Consider the following 24,740-nt stretch of genomic DNA (forward strand, 5'->3'; position numbering starts at 1 on the left):
CAGCCCGCCCACCCTCCGTACACTCCCCCCAGAAGATCAAGTGAAGCTAATTTGCACTAATTAAATCCCCATAGTGTTGTCGGGATTACATAACCAGATCACATCAGAAGGTGAGACGTTCTGAGCTCTATTAGCCCTCAAAGCATTTCGGATGTCTGCTTCTAGTTGAATATTAAAGATGCTTTACAGACGGACTCACCAGAGGAGAACAGTCTACTATACAGTTATCTATCTATATCTTAGTAATATTTTTATCTCTGCGGTATGCTCTAGACACAAGCTACTGATGTTTGGATTAGAGCAGTAAATCAGAATAAACAGTAAAAAGAGAAAACACTATCTGACTGATGTTAAACAAATCTAATTAACTTTTGTACTTTATCCTGCTGACTTGTGCTAACCACGTTATCATGTCATTTACTGCAGGGGTTGGCAGCCAGTTTCGTTTGTGGGTTAATTTTTAACACTTCATTGGGGGGAGGGCAAATGTTTTCCAGGTAAGGTGGAGACGCCAGCAGTGTATGTTCTCATTTGTGACTTGGTTTAATTCTTTAATTGAGGGGCTTAGAAGCATAGTGGTCTAACCCACAAACAATCCAAACTGGGTTTTATATATTTTCTGGACTATTTCAAGGTCTAGATTTTAGTAACAAACTGGTCTAACCCACACAGCCCAAATAAAGCATTACAGTGGTGTTTCAAATGTCAGAACATTCTTGAAAACACAAAACTTTGAACCCATTTTTCTCAAAATTCCAGAAAGTGGGTTAGTCCACTCTCCTATTCTAGGATTGCATGATGAGTTACAGCAGTGAGCTTGGATGTCTTTTGCTGTGTTGCTCTATACAGATACAGAGTAGGTTGAAATAGATGCTACATAAGCCATTTGTGATTTAAAAAAATATATTGTTAAACCCAGATTTACATGATCAGTTGATGCTAAGGTAAAAACATCTCTAAATGTCAAAATGTCTTTCCCTTCTGATTCATGGTTCTTTCGTTAAAACGTCATCTGATTGAACTGTAGGGAAATTATGCAGGACATCCAGGATTTTTTCCATTATCTTGGGTTCAGTGGTAAATTTTCCAAGCTAGTATTTGCTTATCAGCAGACACTGTATTCACAATTTAATGCACAATTATAAATCTTGCTGTGTAAACACTGAATAACGTTTGCCACACTCCAAACAAGGGTGTAGCCACAGTGTAGAATATCATGACAGATTTTAGTCAAATCAACTTATCTTTTCTACTTTACAGAATGTAAATATATGAGTTTTACTAATTTTGAGTTAGCTGTACCAGTAAAGTATTTTTAAAGTTTTATTTTCATACCACTTTAAAAGTTCAAAACATAATGCCTTATAATTTGAGGCATTTTGACTCAGATGAATAAATGAATGGATGAGAGCTCTCTCAATTCAATACATTTAGTTTAGAAAAAGCAAAATTTAAACTTGAACTGACTAGAAACCTTGAAGAAACTGTGCGATCGTAACCTGTAAATCTCAAGGTAAATTACCCTGCTTTTTTTTTGTCTATTTTACTTTTATGAAATATAATTCACAAAATTAACATTTTACTGTATTGAAGGAGACTTGAAAGTAGTGATTAAAACCATAAATTCATTAGAAAAATGTTCAGTCATGTAACAAATCAAGTGAGAAGTAGAGTCATTTTCTCATTTGCTTCTATGAAATCCAGTTCTTTTTGCAACCAGAGGAGCTGCCCCCTGCTGGCCATTAGAAAGACTGCAGCTTTAGAACATGTTGCATCACTTATCAGGCCCACTGGCCATGTCCATCATTACATACAGTCTATTGACAGAACTAGGGTAGTTGTTTCCTCATTTACATTAAACTAAGCCAGCTGTCTCCCAGCTTTAGCTTTATAGTAGATTATTATTGTCATTATGTTTTGATGTCACTGTTATTAGCGTTATTAGCTTTTGAAACTCTGTGGATGTGGTGCACCCTTTCTGTCCCCCTCTCATGATGGGTTGGATGATGCTGCCATCCCGTCAGCCCTGCTCTTGTGTGCAGGGGTTTGTTTCACTCCACTGACTGCAAACCAACAGGCCAGATAGGGGCTGACAACTCAGATAAATCCCTACTGTTCCACAAGCATGCCAGCACATTCCTGAGGCGCAGCTAAGCCCAAGGAAAGACCCAACGAGGAAACATTTGATCAGTTGCCACTGTCCGTAAAACAGAAAGAGGGGCCACAGTCCTGGCAGCATAGTTAAACCTTCAGCACCCACAAAGCTGCCTGTAAAACTGTGTGTTCTTTCCCATGGGAGTATTACTTTAAATTGACTATCTACCCGACACTTTAAGGCAATCTGATAACACAACATTGATATTTTATTGTCAAATAAAGCTGTTTACACATTCAGCAGACATGGAGCAACCCCGTGGTTGGGTCTCTGTTAACTCCTGACCAAAAATATGTTGCTTTTTACCTGCTAAGTGCCCCGTCATTTTTACCAGCTATAATATGTCAGAAGTGAGTACACCCCCTTAAGTTGACAAGTACAAAGTTTCGTTATATGAACAGTCAAAAACAAATACTTCAGAAAGACAATATTGAAAATACCTGAAAAACCTTGAAACACAAACTCAATGTAACACAAACTAAAACTTATCACTGAAATAAAAATAGATTGAATACAGCTGTAATTACCCATCAGTCTAACTGCAAGACAACGGTTATAAAATGATCTGTCAACATCAGAACATTTACTCAGTTTTGTACCTATTTGTTATTCTGCATCATGGCTCCAGATAGAAAAGAACCGTCAGAAAATTTAAAAATCTGACCATGAAACTTCACAAAGATGGAAAAGGATGCTTTAAGATTAATAACCAACTAAACATTAGTCACAACTCAGTTGCAGCAGTAATCAGAAGCTATGGATTGAGCCACAGTAGCACTAATCAGAGTCACAGATGGCGTCCTGAAATGAAGCCATGGGAAGTGCACTGCTTGCACAATCTAGCTATGAAAAACAAATGGCCAAATGTTTCACATAGGGGTTATCATTGCAAATCAGAGTTTCTGTGGTGGCACAGAAGGACGCTACATTACATCTACCTCCATGCACCGCAGCCGAGACAAGTATTAGTATTCAGTAATAAACTGCAAGACTAAATTTTGTTTAAGAACATCAAGACAAGCCTGATGATTGTTGGTAATAAATTTTTAGTCAGATGTGGCCAAGACAAATGTATTTTGCTTTTTTGAGGCACACTTCACATGAACTTGGCCAGGATCACCACAGTGAGTGGATAATGAATAAAGTGGACACATTAAGTATTAAAAAAACAAACAAAACAAACAAGATTTGACTCTTTGTAATGAAAGATGTGCAGACTTTAGTTGCGTTGAGTTCCTGCTGTGTGGCCTGAAGTGAATCTAAACCGTGAGTTTTTAGTTTTATACAAGAGGAAATAAACTAAAGTTCAACTTAGAAATGACATAATTACTGAGAAGTGATATGATTTTGAATCATTTGACATTTAAATAACACTGGACAAGGATACACATGCTGTCGTATAATGGAGAACACCACTGCACCACGGTGTTGTTATGTCAGACAAATAGGCTGAAATATGAGACAATCTAGATACAAATCTGTTTTTTGGTATCTGGATGTATTTAAAACATCAACAGCCTGGCTTTGTAATTTCATTTCAGATCGCTGCAAGATATCTTGCAAAGTTATAATTTCAAAATTCACTGTGAACACTGTTTCTAGAGTCAAAATTATTGCCACATTAAAAGTTGTAGATAATCTCTTAATTTAAAACCCACAACTGCTGGACAATAAATATGTTACTTTGACAGATAGCTTCAGTTATTATCAATACCACTGACTTTATTATAGATGAAACAGTTGACTCGCCATTTAACTTTAGTCAGCTGTATTTTTTGTTTCTATGGCATACTTGAACACGCTTTAATTTTAGAACTCTTTCACCAGTGTCTTGCCAACTAATGTTTTCCTTTTCTGCCTATCTGTATTGTATTTATTTTTGTGTAAGTCACTCCTTAATGTTGTTTCTTCTGAGCAGCTGCTGCTGTTATCCCGAGAATTTCATTTGCCCAGTTTGATCCACTGATCCTCTGTGTGGATGAGAAATAAATTCCTTTAAACCTTCCTTCACCAGGGCACGATGCAGTCTATAGCCAGTCAGTATTTAACCAAAATATTCATGGAAAAACATACCTGATCCTGCTCCAGTGGGATTCTTCACTGAGAATAGTTTCTTTTTTACCTTAGAGGGAGGAAATTAAACATCTGTGGAGCAATTTCACAAGAAGAAAACTGATGGATTCTTCAGCCTCTTGCCCTGAGGCGCACAATCACATGTTTCATACCAATGTGGAGCAAGACGGTCCTCAGGCGCTTCACCGGCCATATGATTAGTCAGGAAAACAGAAAACAAGAGGGAGACACAAAACTAGGAAATGTTGAATTTCACCCAGAGTTTCACAGGATCCTCAGAGATGCAGCAAAACCAAAACTGTTGGTCCGATTGGATGGATTGGTCCGAATTCTGTTTGGTACGTCTGTTTTGTAAATTTTTTCCCAACTGCATAATGAGCAGTGAAAATAAGATCTGATCATACAGCCAGTCCACAAAGAAAACATCCACCCTATAAAAATCAACCAAATGTGAAATAAAACCTCCCTGTTCAAACTTAGAAGACGTCAAAACTAAGAAGTACACCATGTAACCACCACTGTTGTTTCTCTACTTTACAGCCACAGACACTTAATGTTTACTCTGTGACAGTTTCTGACAGAGTTCCGTTTGGGAGGTGAGACACCTGATTTCAGGGTGTCCCCACCTGCCAAAGCCCATGTTAACACTTGGTTATGTATGAAGTAACTTCCATAGATAGTTAAGATCAGAAAAACATGATGCTTCAACACAAAGAAAAGCTTTTGTCTGTGAAATAACTAGGTAGTTTAGTCATTTCTGGCCTCTAAAAAACATGATCATGAACCAAACAAGAGACAATGTGTACTGGACCAACCCTGTGTGAGAGTTTTTTAGAAATGAAAAAAAAAAAAATAACAAGACGTTTTACCAAACTTGGACCGCCTGGCGACAAAGATGACCCCTGTGACCTTGAAACGGAGGTCAAGGTCACCAAATGCGAACTTGACCTGTGTCTTATTATGGTACACCTGTGTACCAAATATGGTGAGGCCACATCAATATTTGATCGAGTTATCGCACGGAAACCAAATTGTTACAGACAAACAAGCATCCAACCAACCAACCAAGACCATGCAGCTCAAAACAATACCTTCCGGAAAACGCAGTTTTGCGGGGCGGTAAAAATGTGTTTTGGTCCTTCACAGCACTTTGATATGGTTGGGATGTGTAGTACTGAAAGTGACTCATAAAAATAAACATTTCTACTAAAATTAAGCAGTAATTATCTCCCTTCAAAAAATAACCTTAACCTTAGCGTTTCAGGCTAACTTACGCTACATCATAATAATAACCGCCGACTTTTTCTCACGTTACTGTACAGGGTGGATTAGTGGCATGTGGAATTCCCACAGTAACACATACAGAGGCGAGCTCCCACCCTGTACTCCACACCCTCACCCCTGGAGAGCCTCCTCACCCCGAGGAGGGTTCAGACGAGCAGAGAGCCTCAGGAGGAACTTCAAGAATCAGAGTCCCCGTCACTCTGCGAAGTGCCTCATACTGATCTCAATCAATGTGTAATTCAGTCATAGAGTGACTGTTTGTCTCAGTTTTATGCTCATTTTTAAAGGTCTTAAACACAATAAACTATTCCAGATCATAGGTGGGAAACAAAAGCAGGGATTTAGAGGAACATCTGGAACATGAACATGATTCTGGGTCACACAAGGATGTTTTTCTGCTTTAGTAAAGCTCAGTCTGAGGCCACAGGCTGGGAACACCTGGGGACACTTCATGAATAAAACATGCAGCTGTTGTGCATTTCTAAGCCATTCTAGTGTCATGGCTCAGTCATAAAATATTAGTTTTTTTGACACTTTTCTCCAGATCGAAATATCTCAACAGCTATTGAATGGATTGCAAGGAAATTTTGTCCTGACTTTGGTGATGTTTGGACTTTATGTTAACATAAAGTTAACAAACTGAACTAAAATGATAGACATTATTACAACACTGAGGATATTTGATGAAAAAATAACCAAAAAATAGCATAAATATTTAGAGCACAATGAGAGATAAAGACTTAAATGCGGAAACAGAATCAGAATTTAAATGAGCGCTGCAACTACGCAATCACAGGAATTATCTCAAACACATATTTTGAATAAAATTTTCCGTAGCATTCACAGAAACTTGGACGCTTTTTTCAAGAAAATATGGCAAATTATGTGGAAGTATCTGAAAACCAGTCAAGTATGGAAGCCTCACATTAGAGGGTTAAAAAAGACCATTTTCAATATAAACAGCATTATAATGAATATAGTGCTGCATTTAAATGAATATTTTATTCAGTTTAAGTTCTACAAACATGTTAATGATGTGGAAGTTCTTAATTCCTCGACATGGGACAATTTGTTTTTGTTTTCCAGTATTCTAACTGCCCGAAACAACCAAAATAAACCAAAATTAACACATAAAGCGAAGCAAAGAACAAAGGAAAGTCTGAGAAATACGTGTTGTGCCAGAAAAAAAAAAAGTTCTATTCCTAGTTTTCTATTGTCAGGTTGCATACCACTGGTGTAAAGTCATGAAGATACTGAAGTTTTATGCATAATTCAAAAGAAAATGTTTTTTTTTTTTTGTATTTCGAGTAAAATCTGAACAGTATTTCTCAGTATTTGAATGCAGTTTGAATAAAAAATGTGACTTTTTGAAGGGTCCACCCTTCACAGTTTTAGTCCGTGAGGAGCCAACTGTCAGCATCAAAAACACAACTTCTCTGATGCCCAATTGTCACAATATGATTGGCATTGTGTGCCAATAGACCTTTTCTCAGTGTCTGTGTGTTAAGTATTGCAATCACAATAGCTGTAATTATCTTTTTTTGAACAAATAGTGGAGATAAAAGTATGATTTTAACACCCGTGTACCGCTTAGTATTGAATTAACCAATTCTGTCTTTATATGTGCAGCTTTTTAGATTCTGATCTGCGAGATCTTTTCACAGAGGTAATCCAAACTTACTTAAACTTTTCCTGTTATTCATGCATTCATGTACAGTTTTCAGACATTCTGAAGCCCCAAACTGAGTAACTTCATTGAAACATTCAGTCTTTAGTCATTACATGCATTTAATTGAGAGGAACAAATTTCGCCATACATATCTTTGTGATTACCAGCACATTTCAATTAAGTTAACATATTATTAAAAATTTCTAAAAATTAAAGCATTACAAACAGTGGGGGCAAACTATCTGTTGGGTGGAGAAGAGCAGGAGGGTGGAACGCTGCTCCGTTCAGAAGAAAACACACCTGCCTGTATCTGCTTCAGGGAAGGAAAAAAGAAACCAAAGCAGGGAAAACCAGCTCTCTCTTCACAGACACACATGAAGCTGACATTTCATGTAAAGTTTTGCTGTCTTGCTCTGAAAATTAAAACAGGATGTTGTTCAGACTGTGATCTCCTTTAGGTCTGTAGGAAAACACCAGCGCCCCCTTGTGGCCACACCTTCACCCAGCAGAGTAGCTTAACACAACAAGGAGTATCGACGAGGACTCTTATGTTTGCTGCTTTCCTTGCGTTTGCTTTCACTTCTGCACCCCGACTGCTATCAATAGTCAACCAGTCAAGCATATTTAGCATTATAGATTACCCGCCCCCTCCCAAAAAACAAAACTAAATATTTGCTCTAGTCTGGATTTGAAATATACATCAGAAAATGAGGGTCAACTTTAAAAGCAGCCCCTAAACAAACAAAACAAAAAAGATAAAAGGAGGAGGGGGTGCAGATGAAATGAGGAAAAATAAATCAGAGAAGGCTCATATAGCTATAAAATAAATACAAAATAACTGATTTTTCAAAGCAGCAAAAGAAAAATAAAGACTGAATGTGAAGAGGTGAGACTGAAGGCAACATGAATGAGGAGCAGAGAGGTGAGACGGCACAAAGTACCAGCAGAAAACAGAGAGACGGGAGGAAACAGAGGGGAGATGACGGCACAGATCAGGCTGCTTCTCTTCAGAGAGGTTCACACGACGATGACCGGTCGAACAAAACAATAGCGGAGTCTCGAGCTGCAGAGAATCAAGGAAAAACAACTTTTCGTTAAACCGTAAGAAACTCAACCAAAAGCAGACGTGTTGCTTTCCGACAAGTTCCAGCGTGGAGCAAATAACAGCCTTTCAAAAAGCCTTCTTGCCGCAGCGGAGGCAAGTGGGCTGCAGCTCCTCCACGTCAGATCAGAACCAAAAGAGGGTTTGGGGGGATTCCTGAGGGGCCAAAGTGAGCAGAGGACGAGAAAACAAAGAGGAGGGAGGTCACTTTGGCAGAGGTCCCTTAGAGTTTGTTGTATCCAGGGGGGGGAAACGACGGAGGAGAGTGGGGGGGGACACAGACGTAAAATGTTCACATTTAAACAGACACGGTAAGATCTTCAGTTTCCTGGGATATAAAAGCCTTTCATCAGCGACCTACGCCCACCTCAAGAGTTTAAAGCCAGCAGGTGTGCTCAGCAGGGTCCACCAAAGTTCATTTCTCATCATCACCGTTATGTCTTTGTGTAGGTGCGTTAGGAAAAAACTTTATTTGCTAGATTTTTCCCCCGACTAACAGTGGAAATCTACAGAAGAGAGCACATAGGGGCTGTGAGAAAAGGTCTGTGTTCTGTCTTTGGTTAGTGTTTCATCCTCTTCTCTCTCACAGGCAGTTTGAGTGTAAAGACTGCAGATTGACAAAAATGTAGTGACAACAGGGTGATTTTATTTCTCTCTTTCCCCCCATTTTCAATGTGCATATGTGTGTGTTTCAGTGGTTGATGTAGTGTGGATGTAGAGGGTTCCATATTTGTCACGGTCGAGCTCCACGGGTTGATTCTGTCCTTCCCGTCTCTTCCATAATTAGCTCGTGTTTTCATGTATAGAGTCTCGACTGTAACACTGGACCTTCTGTCCTTTATGGAAAGGTTGTGTTGGTGGTTGAGTCAAACAAAAACATCGTAGGGCAGCCGGGCGTGTTGTAGAGCCTGACAAACTATCCGAGTGCTGTTTTCACCTGTCCTCAAAGTCCCTGTGGAGGCAGAGGAGATGAGATAAATTAGTCCTGGATGTAGCAGAGAACAATCTTTAAACCAAATTTAATGTCAGATCTAACCATCCATAGATAAATAAGTCATGTGGCATTAATATTTGAGGAGACTTTAAGGCACAAAACCACGGACTTTTGATGCACAATTGGTAAAAGGTACAAGGGACATAAAAAGAAAATGTAAAATTCAAATTACAGCACTCTCTAATGACAGTCATAAAGCATCTTAGTCAGAAACATTGTCTCTCTATTAAACTCTTCTTTAAAAGCCACTATGATTGAAGAAGTACAACTAAAAGACTACATCTCTAGCTTTAGAAATTCTCCATTTTCTTCAAGGGAAACACCTTTGCTCCATCAGTCTGTGCACAATGTGTGTTAATTCATGCTTCCTCATTTCCTCTCTCCTCCCGTAAAAATGCAATCATGGAGGATCCTCCAGATGTGTAAAGACGCCTTGAGGAAAGAGGAAGCTTCTGTACTAGTTTATAGAGCGATGAAGCACATGTCTCCTTGTGGCTCTTCCTTGTATCCCTTTCTCACATCCTTGTTGGGAGGAGATGACATACAAGGAAGAAGAAACACAATTAAGAGCCACAAGACAGAATGTTAGCATAAAGAAAAACACCCAGTGCGATGTCAGGAGTCATTACAGCACTTCTGTAAGAGTTCATGCAACTTTTCCTGCAAATACAAGGGTTGACAAAAGAAGTGCATGCACAGCGTGTGCATGGACGTGCACAATGCAGATGTGAAGTGAGATCAGGAAACACAAAGTGTAAAAATATGCCGACTCGATACCAGTTTATACAGATTTCCTACAATATTATTTTGAAATAAAAATCAAGCGTGAGCTCAGCTGAAGCGTCTCTAATAATGACTCACACATTGAAACTGCATATGCACAACTAGACAGCATGGTAGGCTAACCATGAAAAGGCAGTCTGTTGGTAACCTTTAAAACAATAATGACTCACAATCGGTATGTGTGTTTGTTTTCGCTGCCTTTTTGTTGGACCCAAATTTGGTCATCTCACGGTTTCAAGTTCCAAGATTAGCTGCCTGATGATGGCTGTATTACAGCTCCCTGGAAATGAACCTCCACATATTGGTGAGTTTAGTGTTACAGCAGCAGATAAAAGGCCAGAGAGCTACAAGTAGTTCTAAAAAGGGGACACTTTATGCCTTTTGTGATTATCTAGCCTTTTTATTCAGCTATATATGGTCAAAGCTTGGAAACTGAAGCTGAATGCATGTTGAAGTTCTCCCTGCAAGTGAAGAGCTGTAAAAAGCAGACATTCTGTAGCCTTTGTTCCTAACTTTGTGCAATCTTCACCTGCAGATTGGATTCAGACTCAAACACATAGAGCTATATTTAAGAAGTTGACATTTTGAGTTTAAAAAAATGGGACAAAAAAAGGTTTAAACACAAACTAACCTTAAGGGTGACATAAAGGACAAGTATAAGAAGAAGTTATGCCAGCAGACATCTAAAACAGACCTGGAAAGGCCCAAGATATACCCTCTTTTAATTCGGCTTAATACTGTTTTTCTATTTTCCTACTAACATGTAAATAAATAAGAAAGATAAGGATGTGGTCTATAGGCCAGTGGGGTGTTGTCAAAGGACAGAAAGCAGTGGCAGTATAAGATGGAAGAAGGGGTTCATATTGGATATTTAAGGGTTTATTCGACTGCATTTTTATTCAGATCTACTTGTTCCGCGTGAGAACAGACACAAAGAAGCAAAATTCAAAGAGGTCAGGAGGGGACTTTTTAGATAAATGTTTACTTCACCACCTCATGGTGCGTCTCTCCCCGTCTCCAGACTGGCTTCTAGCAGCAGCTCCTCCAGCTCCTGTCCACAGCTCACACTCACTACACAAAGGACACAAATTACACCTTAGCAAACAGGCTGTGTCTTTATCTAAATAAACATCAATTGTCAGTGATTACAGGGACTCACCGTGCTCCATCACGCAGCTGCCGGGCTTGGGGCTTTCAGCGTCGAGAAGGTGGAGGGAGAACTCAGACTTCAGGCCGTTGGGCAGAGCTGAACTCACCACCTCCCCCTCCAGAGGCTCGGCAAAACACTCGCCCTCGTCTGCAGAGCTCTCATCAGCCGACTCCTCCTCCTCTACCTCTGGGTCGAGACTCTTTGAGGCCTCTTCTGCTCCAGGGTTTGAATCCTGTGCTCCATCCTGAGTGACAGATGGTGCCTGCTGATCAGTTTGGACACTGACAACAGGCTCTGCTTCTTGCTCGTCTGCCTCTGTTTGCTGCTTTGGCCTTGGTTCCTCTTGGCTCAGCTCCTCTTCCTCTGTTAAACTGGGTTTTTCATTTTCTAAGCTCACTGGTGCTTCCTGCTTCTCCTGCTGTGGCTCCTCTGTTTGGTTTGGTGACTCCTCTGACGCAGACGCTAAGTCATTCTGTAGCTGTTCAAGTGCAGATGTTAATAGTTGTTGCTGTGTAGCTAAACTACTCTGGGGTTGATTTAGTTCATCTGAGTGTTTACACTGTGGGGGCATCACCTGTCTACCATTTTCTACATGACCCCCCTCCTCCTGTCCTTCCACGTTTGCTTCTACTAAAGCAGGCTCTGGCTGGGAGCTTTTAAGGACCTCTGTTACCCCTTCAGTGACCTGAAATGCTACAGCCTGCACTGGTGAGGAATTTGAAGGTAGGGCAGGTGCTTGTAGACTTGGATCTGTCACATCTGGGTCTAAAGATCTGGCTGACACATCCTCTACAGGTTGAGGTTTAGACTGTGGCTCTAGTTTGTGGGTCTGTGCAGTATTTAGTGTGGACTCTACAGGTGCTACAGGACTCTGATCTGTCATTTTACAGTCTGTTGACAGAACAGGTGAACTCTCCTCTGCGTCCTCTTGTGTCTGTTGTGTTTCTGTAAGTGTTTGAGATGTGGGTGGAGGCTGTGTCTGCCGAGTCACTGGTGGGTTCACGTCTGCAGGCTTCTCTGAGGCTTCTTTAGTCTGGCGGCCAGCTGCAGGTGCACTCGTCTGGAACTGCTGCTCAGGCGGACTCTCCACTCGGGTCACCATAAAAATCTTGTGACCCCTACCCGGGCTTGAGACGGATATACAGCGTCCGGGAGATGGAGGGGTGCCGGGGGGAACTGGAGATTCTGTGACAGTGATGCCTGAAATGACACTCGTTCCTGCAGCAGGTGAGGCAGGCGGGGGTGAAGACGTACATGAGGCACTGAGGGGCGACTGTGCAACACCTGCCTGGGTTTGAGGAGCGGTCTGGTTTGAAGGAGTGGAGGGGTTTGAAGTGGAAGAAGACTTTGTTACCACTTCAGCTTCCTCCTCATCTTCAGTGTCGGAGTCTGACTCCAGGACTTGAGGAACGCTCGTCTCTGAACTCGCTCCCGACTGGCTGCTTGTCTGTCCTTCATCTCCTGTTGTTTCACCTCCTTCTCCTCCCTCTTTATCCACTCTTTCCTCTGATGCTGCTTCTTGCTCCTCTTCTTCTTCCCTGGTCCCATCTTCTGTGGCGATTTCAGCCATGGAGGCCGACTGTCTCATCTTCTGCTCGGTTTCCTCCTTTTCCTTGGCCAGGATGAAATTTCTTTTGCAGCCATTCTGGATCTCAGCCAGCAGGGCGCGCTGCGTCTCAATGAAGCTCTTCACCTGAGAGACAAAACAATACGTGTCAAACACGCAACATGAACAATATCAGACTGACAGTATCTTCCCTCTTTCCCAAATGTTCTTTAAAAGCAAAGAGTGGGGGTGCCTTGCTGGCCTCAGGGTGAAGAAGACCTTTGATGTCACTCCCCATCTGTCTCCCTTCACTACCTGTCATCGCTCCACTGTCAGCTATCTAATTAAAATATCACTAAAACAAGGCAGCAGTAAGGTGTTATTCTGTGTTGTCAACAAATGAATAAATAATAAATAAAATACTGCTAACACTTTCTGCCTTCTCTACCCAGTATGCAGCTCTTTAGAGACAACGTTCTGTACATATATTTTAAACATGCTTAGTAATTCCCTGGAACAACTGGGTGCTACAGTTTTTAGTAAATTTTATGGGGTTTCTGGGGTTTCATTTAAACTCTGGATTTGGTATTCTAGTATTTACAGACGCAGAATGATGTGCATAAGACTGTCTGCACAGTCAGTACAGTTATCTAATGCAACAGTGTGGCTCAATGATTTGTTTTTAATCATTTTTTTGGGCAACAATAGAGGTTTTTGGCACCGCACAATAAACCACATCAGGCTTTGACTACGCAGAAACTAGTTTTTCATATATTCAAGTCATTGTGGGTTTTGGCATTTTTCAAGTGATTTGTTGACAACAGGAGAATTTGTATATCGTCAAACAACACACTTATGGAGACAAACAAACGGAGCATGAACTGAAACATATGCATAATTTTGCCTCTTTCGTCAATCCCCTTCCCCATGTCTTGGTCCTATGCTTACAGTTTCTTTCTTGGGTTCCCGGTCGAGGTCGAGGCGCAGCAGAGAGGTGTTGACCTTCAGGGCGAGCGACAGGGCCATCAGGCCACCTGTCTTGATCTCATTCTCTCGGAGGTCCAGACGCAGAAGCCTGGGGCTTTCTGCAATAAATTCAGCCACAGCAACAGCTCCTGCAGCAGAAATTGACAGAAAGAAGCAGCAGTCAGAAATGCCAAAATCCAATAAAAAAAATTGCTGTGGAGGCACAGACACACACACTAATTCTCACCTTCGCATGACAGCTTGGTGGAAGCAAGACCCAGTCTGAGCACGGAGCGGTTGGCAATCAGTCCGTCTTTCAGCTTGTGGACGCCTTCGTTTCCAACTGAATTATGGCCGAGGTTCAGAGTCTCCAGACTCTGGGTGCATGGCTGAGAGAAACAATGTACAGATTAGTTATAAAAAAAATCATAAAAACGTATTAATAAAAACATACTGTGTAGAATAACTTGTGAATGATTTCTGGTCTGTGGTTTCCTTATTATCATTCTGAATATAGTGTGTGCTAACTCTGTTGTAGAGATGCTGTACATTAACCCAGCAAACTCTTATTCCCCTGTGTTAGAAAATGTAATAAAATATCGTATACTGCATTTACTTTTTCGTCCAGCATGCATCATTTAGCTGTATTAATGGATCTCACAGTTACTCTATAAAAGCCACATAGTATTTCAAATACAGTTTGTTTTTAATGTTTACAGTATGTGTTTATGAAGAAGCTTTTGCATTTAAAGTATGTACAAATTTTTCTTCTTGTGCGTTTATTAACAATAGTTTTAATATTATAAGATTATAAGTTGGATACAGATTGTATTTCCTTGCAGGCCACAGTTTAAAACCTAATAATAAGCTGACTTAAGACTTCTGATCACCCCCCTTCTGTTAGCGACTGCTAAAATGTTGCTGCAGCTACATCTAAATCATGCAAAATTTTTCATTTCTGTGTCAGAAATTTCCAGTTCTCTATTAGTTTTGCCACTGTGCAGGCTTTCTCTCCTCATATTGATTCCTGTTTAATGCCCAGTGTTACTATGTCATTGCATTTTGGCAATGGGACATTGTGGTTTTTTCCAGGGTTATGAACTGGCAGCCAGCACAGTTCTGGAAGTTTCGTTATTATTATTGGTGGTTTTAGGGCATTTTTGTGCCCTGCAACATCTAACGAGCCTCAGCGGAAACACGCTCAGACAGATTCTCTTGGAAGAGCTCAAAATAACAGTATTAAATAAGCCAAAAGGAAACCATCATGCCTTCTAAATATAAATGAACCACTGTGCTATAATTCTTCATAATTAACAACATGTGAGCGTCTGCTGGCCTAGTGAACTTTCATTCCACTCTATGTCCTGATGATTATTTTTATATCCATTTTATTGTTAAAAATGTGCATATCGTATAGCTTGACAGACATTCCACTCTCTATGCGAGTCTTTTTGCACTAAGGGTTTGCACAAATATGTCTTTTTTTCTTGGCTACTCCTTGACTGACGCATTTGATGACTTATGCACACACAATTACGTGTTACTCTATTTTGGAGTGATACATTCTATAAAAAAAGGCACTTTTGTTGACAAATCTTCACTTTATGAAAAGGTTTCTAAAAAATTTAGTCATCTATTGTTAAAAAAGAGTGAATAAAGTGGATTTCACGGCTCATTTTAAGCTTCAATGTATCACTGTTCATGTTGATCAAAGGGGAGTCTGAGGACATCGCACTGAGTCAACAAAATTCAGACCTCATAAACCACCATCAATAAAATTGGAATAAGGCGATCAAGGAGCATGTTATTGATGCAAACACTGTTATGTATGACTTTTGTAAAACATTTAGTGGTGCCATTATTATGACTAAACCACAAAATGAGATTTGATGACTAAAAACATCAGAAAATGGTTTATCTTCCTCTGACAAGGGAGAGAATGTAATGACTCAGGAGAGTCTAAATGCAAACATTGGAGTAATAAAACAATAAACTGATGTCCCTCAAGGAAAACTGAGTGCCAGAGATAATGACGCTATCACTCAGTGACAGAAATGCGACCAGTGACTTCAGCAGAGGATTATCTCCTGTAGACAGCTGTGAAATCAAACAAAGCTAAATTGTGAGAATTTTGTTTGACCAGAACCTGAGCTCACATCTGTTCGCTCAGCGGGATATGACAGCTCAAAATGTCAGGTACACTAATGAGGAGCGTACGTGGAAACGTCGAGTCAAATCGGACGTCAGAGCAGCTATTTACACGGCACACGAATCCCTCACCCACACACCCCTCGCTCCCAGCGTTACACAAAGTAACTGGATAGCAGCGTCTCGAACAAAATGCAAATATGAGTCATCCATCTGGCTAGGTGACAATAAACGCAAAGTTCTCAGTCTTGCTTGCTCTTAATATGATTCTCCAGGCATCAAGGAGGTTGAAATGCGGCCAACGTTTATGTTCTAATCAAGTCTTGAGGCGATACTGTAATCCTCACTGCCTCTGGATGATCATTCGTCATTACTCCAGCTAAGGTGACATTTTTTCATGGGGAAATTCTACAGATCAGTAAACAAACAAACAAACCAACAAACAAACAGTCATGCCCAGTGACTAAGCTAGACTTAAAATGCGGACACGTGGAAGTGGGCTAAGCTTCAGCTGTCAAACATGAGTAAGACCGAGATGTAACACAGCAGATTTCTATTTTGATCTCTTCTCTTGGAGAGTAATGAGGAGAAAATTGAATTCTGCATCCCTGCGCTGTTAAACACACAGTCAGTGTTTTCCTCTTAAACCCACTGGTGAGTGTGTGTGTGTGAGTGTGCAGACTGGTTTTATTGTCCCTCAGCGGGTGTTTGTGTTCATGTACCAGTGCAGCAGCGAGGTAGCCCATGCCGTTGTGTGTGAGCTGGTTGTTCCATAGCACCAAAGTGACGAGGCCTTTCCTCTGCTCTTTTAGTCCTTCACACACGTAGGCCAGACCTGTGATGACACAAAAAACACGCAACAGGCAGAGCTATTATTCATGTGGTTATATAAAAATATCTGTTGTAATAAACATCATGTATACTAAAATAAAACATCTAATTTTAGGAAGCTTGGTACATTACCAACAGCTACGTTGCAATCGTCCTTTCCTATTACAAAAAGTATTTTTTAAATTAGTCGTAGTCACAGTAGGACCTCGTTTCCTGCTGACTGCAGTCTGAAGTGTTACCTTTCAGGAGGAAATGCAACGTATTCACATGGATGAGCACATAAAATCTAGCTGCAACACAAACTTCTACTCGAGAATAACCAACAAGCTAAATTTACGAGTATTACATACATTTAACGTTTAACACCAACATCACATTTTGTGTATTTGATCTGTCTTAAGTGCTCCAGTCTAAATCTGTTCAGAAAGCCAAAATAAGCTTAGTGTTGTATTAGTGCACCCATAAGTGAAGTTTAAATATTTCAAAAAATTAAACAGAGAAAGTGACAGTTAAGGCGATGTCATAATCTGTCACAGGTCACACATCATTAAGTTGGGGATGTGTTTAAAACCTGTCCGCCAGCTTTTAAATAAAGAGAGGTGTTGTGAAAATATCAGATTAGGCCCAGTTGTTTTACTGGTTTGTACCAGGAAGCAAGCTACAATTCCTTCTGTACAGCATTTGCATATGTGCAATGCATTTCCCATTTTATTTTCCTATTTGTTTAGCTCCACATTTGTATTATTGCTTGTTATACAATTTCTAATTATATGATTAGATGCTGAATTTGTGGCTTACTTTCACTGAGGTTACGCAACTTTCCCGTGGGGAACAATAAACTTTCGTCTGATTTTGTGAAAATACACCGAGGTGTTCGAATAACGAGCCAATCTCTTCAGCAAAATAATTCAGCTTGAGAAAATAAAGGCAGCAAACAATTATGCGGCTGTATTGCGGTGCTACTGCTCTCAATCACTGTTGTGTACCAGAGTCTAGGATGTGGTTGTTGCGCAGGTCCAGGATCTGAATGTTGTAGTTGAACTTGAGCAAGTTGCCAAGTTGAGCTGAGTCTTGCAGGCCGTTGAGCTTGTTGTCTGCCAGGTACAACTCGCGCAGGTTCATATTCATCTTCAGAGCCGTAGCTGAGAGGAGAAATCAACGACAAAAGCAAAATGAGTCGTGAATGGTTGAAGATTCTGTGTTAAAAGTTTCACTGAAGTCGGGGCTTGGAAAGAAAAAAAAAAAACAAAACCAAAAACCTCCTCTTCCCTTTGTACATCCTTTTCTATCACCCCGCGGGCATTTTGCCTGTCTTACCCAGTAACATGAGCGGTCTGCCAGACAGGCCAGCGTTTTCCAGGTGGAGGACTGCCAGGCTGCCACTGATCCTGAGCGCTCGTGCTACAAAAGGAGCCGAGTGGTCCAGCAGAGGAGTGTTACGGGCATCAAGATACTGCAGAGAGCTCGTCTGAGGGGGAAACACCAAGTGAGGTACAAATTATTTGATATGCACAAGCTAAAGCTGAAATCAATCTTTGTAGGTGACTTTTGAATAAGGTGACAGACACACTCGGTGTCCCCTACGTTGGAGTTGGACGCCTTTGATCTAATTCTCAGTGTAATACCAGCGCTTATGGTTGCATCAGAGTCAAAACATTATATATTATCCTCAAATGAGCAAACGTGAGGATGACAAAGTGTGTGCTCACTGAAACCCAGAAAAAGGATATGACAAACAGTTTTTTTTTTGTCTGCTTAACCTTTTAAGCCCATCGGTCGGTTTTGGAGGTTTGCCGTTTTATTTAAAAACACCGAAACGACAGCATTCTTCAAAGGAAGGAACTGAAAAAAGGGAAAGTTTTTCCACTTTCCACTTTTTGTTAGTCCTCGTATCAATCATGTGTGATTTATTTTGCTGGGAAAGACAGTCAATTCTACGTTTAAAAAAAAATCTATATATTTAATCAAAATCCCTATATTCTGCACATCTCAATTTAAAATATGCAAAAAAATTAACCTTTTGCAATTAACCAATTGTGTAACAAACATGACATTCTGTGCTCATCTCAACCAGGAAGCCGTGACTGAGTCATTTGACTCCATGTTTCTTTTTAATTTTTGTAAAATGCACAATCAAGGAAAGATTTTTTTTAATGGTTTCTTGCATTATAACTGTGTCACACTGCACAGAACATTTTAGTTTTCTCTCTGCTTCTGGCCACGGTTGTGCAGTTTCCATGAAGGTGAATGACTTTATCTCAAAGTGAAAAATGAACCCATTGTGAGGAAAAATGTGACCGGAGCAAATAAACATCCAGAAACCATTTGGGGTTAAAAGGGTTAATCCAAGTCCTCATCTAAGGAATTCAAGGACATGCACTTGTCAAAGCTTGAGTTAAATAAGATGCATTTGCTTTGCTGCAGTCAGCACAGACTTTTTATTGACGCTACGACACAAGCAATCTCCAAGCTGCAATATGTGTGTGGTGTCTCCAGGCAGGTCTTCATTAATCACCAGTCATTCAAAGCTCGGGGAATGCCTTCTGGTACAAACATCGATCAGGTGACAAATCAGCTGTTCACATGGTCAGAGTTATGATTACAGTAGGACTCATTTTACACACAGTCATCGCATCGACACAAACTGTGATTAAGAATGCGTTGCTTTTCCCTGTAGGAGGAAGTAATGACCCACATCTAAACTAATAAGCAGGCCACAATACTAATGATAAAGACTGCAAAGTAATTTGTGGCTCTGGAAACAGATTAAGGTTGGTCACGGCGTTGCACTGCTGGGACACCACATTAAACTTCAGCTAAGACAAATATAGATAAATTCCACAATCTAGTGAGCCAATACACAAGAAATAACGTTTTTCATTAAATGTTAATTCACCTACGTTGGTTTAGGATATGTATGCCTTTAATGTATTTTCTCACAGTTTCAATATTTTACAGACAAAAAAAATAAACAAAACTTGCTGTGGAAAACCTGTTTTGAGTGATGTCCCTTTTCCTCTCACACACATTCAACAGCTGCTCCATATGGTTTCCACATTATGTATTCTCCCTCATATATTGAATGATGCGTGATACAGGATAAGAACGTGTTTTGATAGCCATTTTTTGTATTCTTAACAGTAATAAGTTCGGGCTGACGTCAAAGAACGAGCAAGCAGAGGGCGACCCTTATGTTTGAGCACCGGCAGAAAACGGCAGTGTTGCATGATGCTAAAGATAGAAGACAACAAACAGTGCAAAGATCCTTTGTTTTTTCCCGCTGGGCACAAAAACAACAATTACAAAAGTAGAGAAAAGACATTAAGACAAACCGGCTACAGTTTGACTTTGAGGCTGTAGACGTTCCTCACTAAAAACAACAGAAACACTCAGACCAGATGACCGAGTTTTCTGAGGAACGAAATCTTCCAACAATGCTGTCACTTAGTTAATTCTGTCATTATTTAACCTGTTACTTCTTTAGTATTATTATTTTGACTGGCTCCTACTTTAGCAGATACCAAACTGACAAAAACTCAGTCTAGTTGCTGATGGCATTTCAATGTTATATATATATTTTTTATTTTTGTGTTTATTATTTCTTTTGAATAAGTTTATCTAACATTAGAATATTGTTCTGTTCTTAGGTGTGTTGCAGCACTTTTTATTCACTTTACTTCTCTGAGTTTAACACTGCTTCTTATTGTTTGTCATATTTATGTCATTAATTAAATTGCACTGAGCTGTGCATCACTTTGTAGGTGTGATTATGTGTTCAATTATCTTATAGTTTACTTTGTGGTGTTGTAGTTTTTATTTTAACCCTCTGAACTTCAGAAAACCATCAGTGGGTTATCATAGAAAGAAATTGTATAGCCAAGACCAATCATGGAAATTTTAATTTGCTGCCAGTCCTTGGTATAACTTTGCCTGGAAAATCGATTAAAAATGTAAATGGTAAAATATTTATTTTATATAGAGCCCCTATTTTTTTTCTCATTTTTGCAAGAACCAGTGGGCATTTTTTTGTGATATGATTATTCAGAAAAATTCAACCTTCATTTTTCCCCTCTTTGTTTTTTTGATTTATGGCATTATAACGCTGTTAAACTGCACAGAAAGACGTGTTCTTCTACCCATTACTGTGACAGGATCAAATAATGACAGAAGCATAATTTTGTAAATGTAATGACACAAAAATAATAATTACTGCAATATGTTGATGTTACATACAAAACTTATGCAAAATAAATAGTATATGCTATAAAAAAAGTTGCGACACTGATCAGCCGACAGTAGCAGAGCTAACTTTTTGTCAGGTCAAACTGTGGTCGGTTTGTTATAAAGTCTTTTCTCTACTTCTCTGCTTTTAACATCTCAAAACCACTGTGAAAAGAATTATCATTTTAAAGTGTTGTCTCGTATTTTTGTAGATCCATAAATAAATTAAATCCAATCTTAGTCCCACCCTCTCCCTTTTCTGTGTTTGCTGTTATGAGCCAGTGCATGGGAGGATGATGCCTCACCTTTCTCATCATGTGAGCGGCAGCCTGCCATCCTCGTGTGCCGATGTGCTTGTTGAAGGAGATGTTGAGATGTGTTGCTGACTCATAGTACTCGATCATGTCAAAGAGGGCTGATGCACCCTGAGGAGCACACAGAGAGAAACGGCAGCCGAAGAAATATATTAAAAATTACAAGCTTTAAAAGCAAAAATCCAAGTTTACACAAATATCACAATTGGTTACAGTGTCAAAAGCCTGATGTTACAAGGTACAGCCTGGAGCAGCTGTGGTTGCCACGGTAACAGTCCCTCAGGACAGGTGAGAACCGCTGAGGTGTTTCCATGAGGGCCTCAGGTGTGAGTAGAGATACTACAGCTGGACGGACAAGTTCAAGTGTTTCTGCCACTGTTTAGTGTTGCAAAAAGACATTTAAGGTTCTGCAGGATTCTCAATAACAGGGAACGCTTTTACATTCTGGATGAGAAACAGAATTAGGGCAGTTGAGCTGCAACCAGTGTTTGAGGAAGTACTCAGATCATTTATTTACCAATACTGTAACGTATAACACATTCATTGCAAGCCAAAATTCTGCATTCATAATGATTTACAAATAAGGAAAAAAGGTTATTAGCAAAATGTACCGGTTAGACAATAAATAACACCTGACTAATTATTCATGCAGATTCATCAGTGTGTAAGCAGGAACTAGTTTTCTACCTTGTGACCAGGGGTATTTTAATCCAGTGGTTCCCAACTCAAGACTCTGAAAACTTTACTTTTTGTGTGAAATTCAGTTTACTTCATCTGTTTGGTCAGAAAATATTGAATTAAATAAGTGTCTGACCAGTTAAGAAAGGAAATATCTCTTTAGTAGGCGAGCTAACAACGCAGAGACATCTAAAAAAAAACTGCTAACAGCCACTACCTGACACTGCAACTATTTAATAAATGTTGTGGAGTAACATATTTCCCTCTGAAGTGTAGTGGTATAGAAACAGAAAACATTCATACAAAGTAGAAGCACTGTTACTAAAACCAAACTTAAACACTTCAGCAAACCACCACTGGCTACAACTGAAGGATATTGTTACTATATATTAAATTTCTTTTTTGGTTCTGAAAAAATCTTTTATTCTTTTAAATATTTATTTTAAATTCACATAGTAAAGAAAAGCAACAAGTGTTCACACTTAAGACGCAGGCTAATGCAAACACGTGTGCTTGTGAAGCATAGTTAAAAAAAACAAAAACAAAGGCAAAAGCTCGTTGATCATCAACAGGTGACCGGGTTGTTCAGTTGTAATTTCAGATGTATTCTAGAGGTAATATGATGACTTTCACATTTACTCAAGGCTGAAAAACGGTGCAAAATTATCAGTGCTGTGTGAACTGTAGGGCACAAAACCATGTGAAACGAAGAACAGATGCAGCACTAAAATATAATATCAGGTGACGCAGGATAAGGTCAAAATGCGCTCATGTGATTAGACTGTTCTAATCTCATTTTGCTTTTTGGTGGAGGTGTGGGTGAGCGTCTCTTGCATTTATTACTGATAAACTGACTACATAAAGGTGTTGATGACACTGGAGTGGAGGTAGAGGGCTGTTATTTAGCAGTTCCATATTTTAAAAATTTGCCTTCAAAACATACCAAATATTAGCATATCTTAGCAGCAAAGCATGCCACTGGCTCTTACGTGTGGATTCTGTATTTCTTGTTTCTTTCACTCAGTAACAATTACAAGCAAAAAATCACGGATGGATTAGCTTCTGTGCAGCCAGCTTTAGGATGTGATCCAGATTAAAATATGAGTGCATGAATTTTTCCTCCTCTAAGGCTACTGCACAGTGTATCTTAACCTTTGCCCTCTGTGTGAGTCTACACTAGAAGACATTACTGAGTATACACTAGTGTGTTTATCTACAGGGAGGGGGAAGATGAGTCACATTTAGTGCAATAAAATCCAGCTTGTGATAGCGCTCCCCATGCCAGCTCCTCCGCACGCCTCTTAAAACATCTCTCTGAAACTATTTTTCTCCTTTCATCTTCCCATATCATTCCCAACAAGACGCCACAACTGCAGAGGAGTCTCTGCCAAATCAAGCCATCCATCGTAATCTCTCACACCCACTTCGAAAACGAACCCATCCTCCATCCTTTTCCATTCGTTTTCTGTCCCACCATCTTCTCATCTCAACCAGTGACACTTCCTCCATTTTTTCTCCTTTCAGACTCTCATTTAATCTGAGCCCAAGGCGAGACACTTGTCTGACTGAAATGCTGCTGCTCTCTGGTGACTCAGTCACTGACTCATTCAGCCACTTCATTCACATTTCCGGGGAAGTGCTCCACGTTGGCTGAAAAAAGTGCATACGTGACTCTGCATTTGTTTTTATTTCCTAATATTACAATCTGTTTTTTTCTGTATACATAACAGAGTTGATTAAATCCAGTGCATCTTGTTTTGTGCACAAATAACGAAACCTATGACTTATGGATTTAAGGTTTTTATGCTTTTAGACAATAACTTTAACTGTAACGAGGCTGGATCTCCTCTTTTAGTTGAGCTCTAGTGTTTTTTCAGCACTGTGTGAAAATCACAGGGGATTAAGGAGGCCTTTAAATTCCCTTGTATTAATGGACATGAAACACCATGATCTTTATCTCTGCTTATTTTTGCCATCACTTGAAATATAATCCATTGCTGCTGTCAGGTGACACTTCACTTTGATTGATGTTTGAAACTGTGTCTGATTGTTTCAGGGCAGCTGGAATTACACAATAAAATGTTCCGGCAGGCAACTCTGTAAAATCTGTTCCATTTAAGAGTGGAATTTGTGAGCTGACCTAAATGTGGTGAGGTGTTTGTCACGGTTGCCAACTCACATGGCTGAAACTACTGTATAGCCTTCAGGCAATACGAGAGAACGCCCTACACAGAACAACATTCAATCACAGGACTGACACTATCAAGACCCATTTACAAGTGGTTTTATGTAATTTTTATTTAAATAACAATAATAACAATATGACCCACAGGTCTCTGCATTTATATCCAATAATAAAATGTGTTCTTGTCACCCTAGTTGGACCCACATTGACTTGTCAATGAGCATGGTGCATCCCAGGTTATCTGAAGCAACGTCATGAATGGGTGTCTTTAACAGTCTGAACTCTGAGCAGTTTCTAGCTCCTGTTAAAGTTTTACTTTTTATTACAATATAAAGTCCTGCACCTCAATGGAAGCAGCACAACCATGGCCAGATGTAGAGAGAACTCAAAATATCCTCTGCGCAGTTGAAAAAAGTGGCAATACAATTAAACAGAAACAAGACGACATGGTCATCAATATCCCCCGCCACATGTGACGTCTACGAGTCTACATCCAAAATAGTGATCAAGGGCCATAACTCTGTTAAATATTATCGCACAGGTCTCATTTTCGAACTTGATCAAGGTGTCCATGGTGTGAAGCTACACACTAAATTTCGTAATCCTAGCTGTAATAGTTTCCGAGAAAAGCTGTCCCCTTC

General features: G+C 39.8%; 1 protein-coding gene across 1 annotated transcript in view; it reads right to left on the reverse strand.

Moving 5' to 3' along the window:
- Nucleotides 1–7,282: 7,282 nt before the first annotated feature.
- The window catches only part of ppp1r37 (protein phosphatase 1, regulatory subunit 37), a 46,404-nt gene continuing 28,946 nt past the window's right edge, over nt 7,283–24,740 (reverse strand). The window contains exons 5-13 of the mRNA XM_022220962.2: nt 21,228–21,347; nt 18,019–18,169; nt 17,688–17,843; nt 16,593–16,705; nt 13,970–14,111; nt 13,705–13,871; nt 11,220–12,903; nt 11,054–11,131; nt 7,283–9,235 (exon numbers count right to left, since the gene is read on the reverse strand). Coding sequence (XP_022076654.2) covers nt 11,055–11,131; nt 11,220–12,903; nt 13,705–13,871; nt 13,970–14,111; nt 16,593–16,705; nt 17,688–17,843; nt 18,019–18,169; nt 21,228–21,347 — 2,610 coding nt within the window. The 3' untranslated portion in view covers nt 7,283–9,235; nt 11,054. The remainder of the gene's footprint in view (nt 9,236–11,053; nt 11,132–11,219; nt 12,904–13,704; nt 13,872–13,969; nt 14,112–16,592; nt 16,706–17,687; nt 17,844–18,018; nt 18,170–21,227; nt 21,348–24,740) is intronic.

The sequence above is a fragment of the Acanthochromis polyacanthus genome, chromosome 13, assembly GCF_021347895.1.
Source record: "Acanthochromis polyacanthus isolate Apoly-LR-REF ecotype Palm Island chromosome 13, KAUST_Apoly_ChrSc, whole genome shotgun sequence".
NCBI lineage: Eukaryota > Metazoa > Chordata > Actinopteri > Pomacentridae > Acanthochromis > Acanthochromis polyacanthus.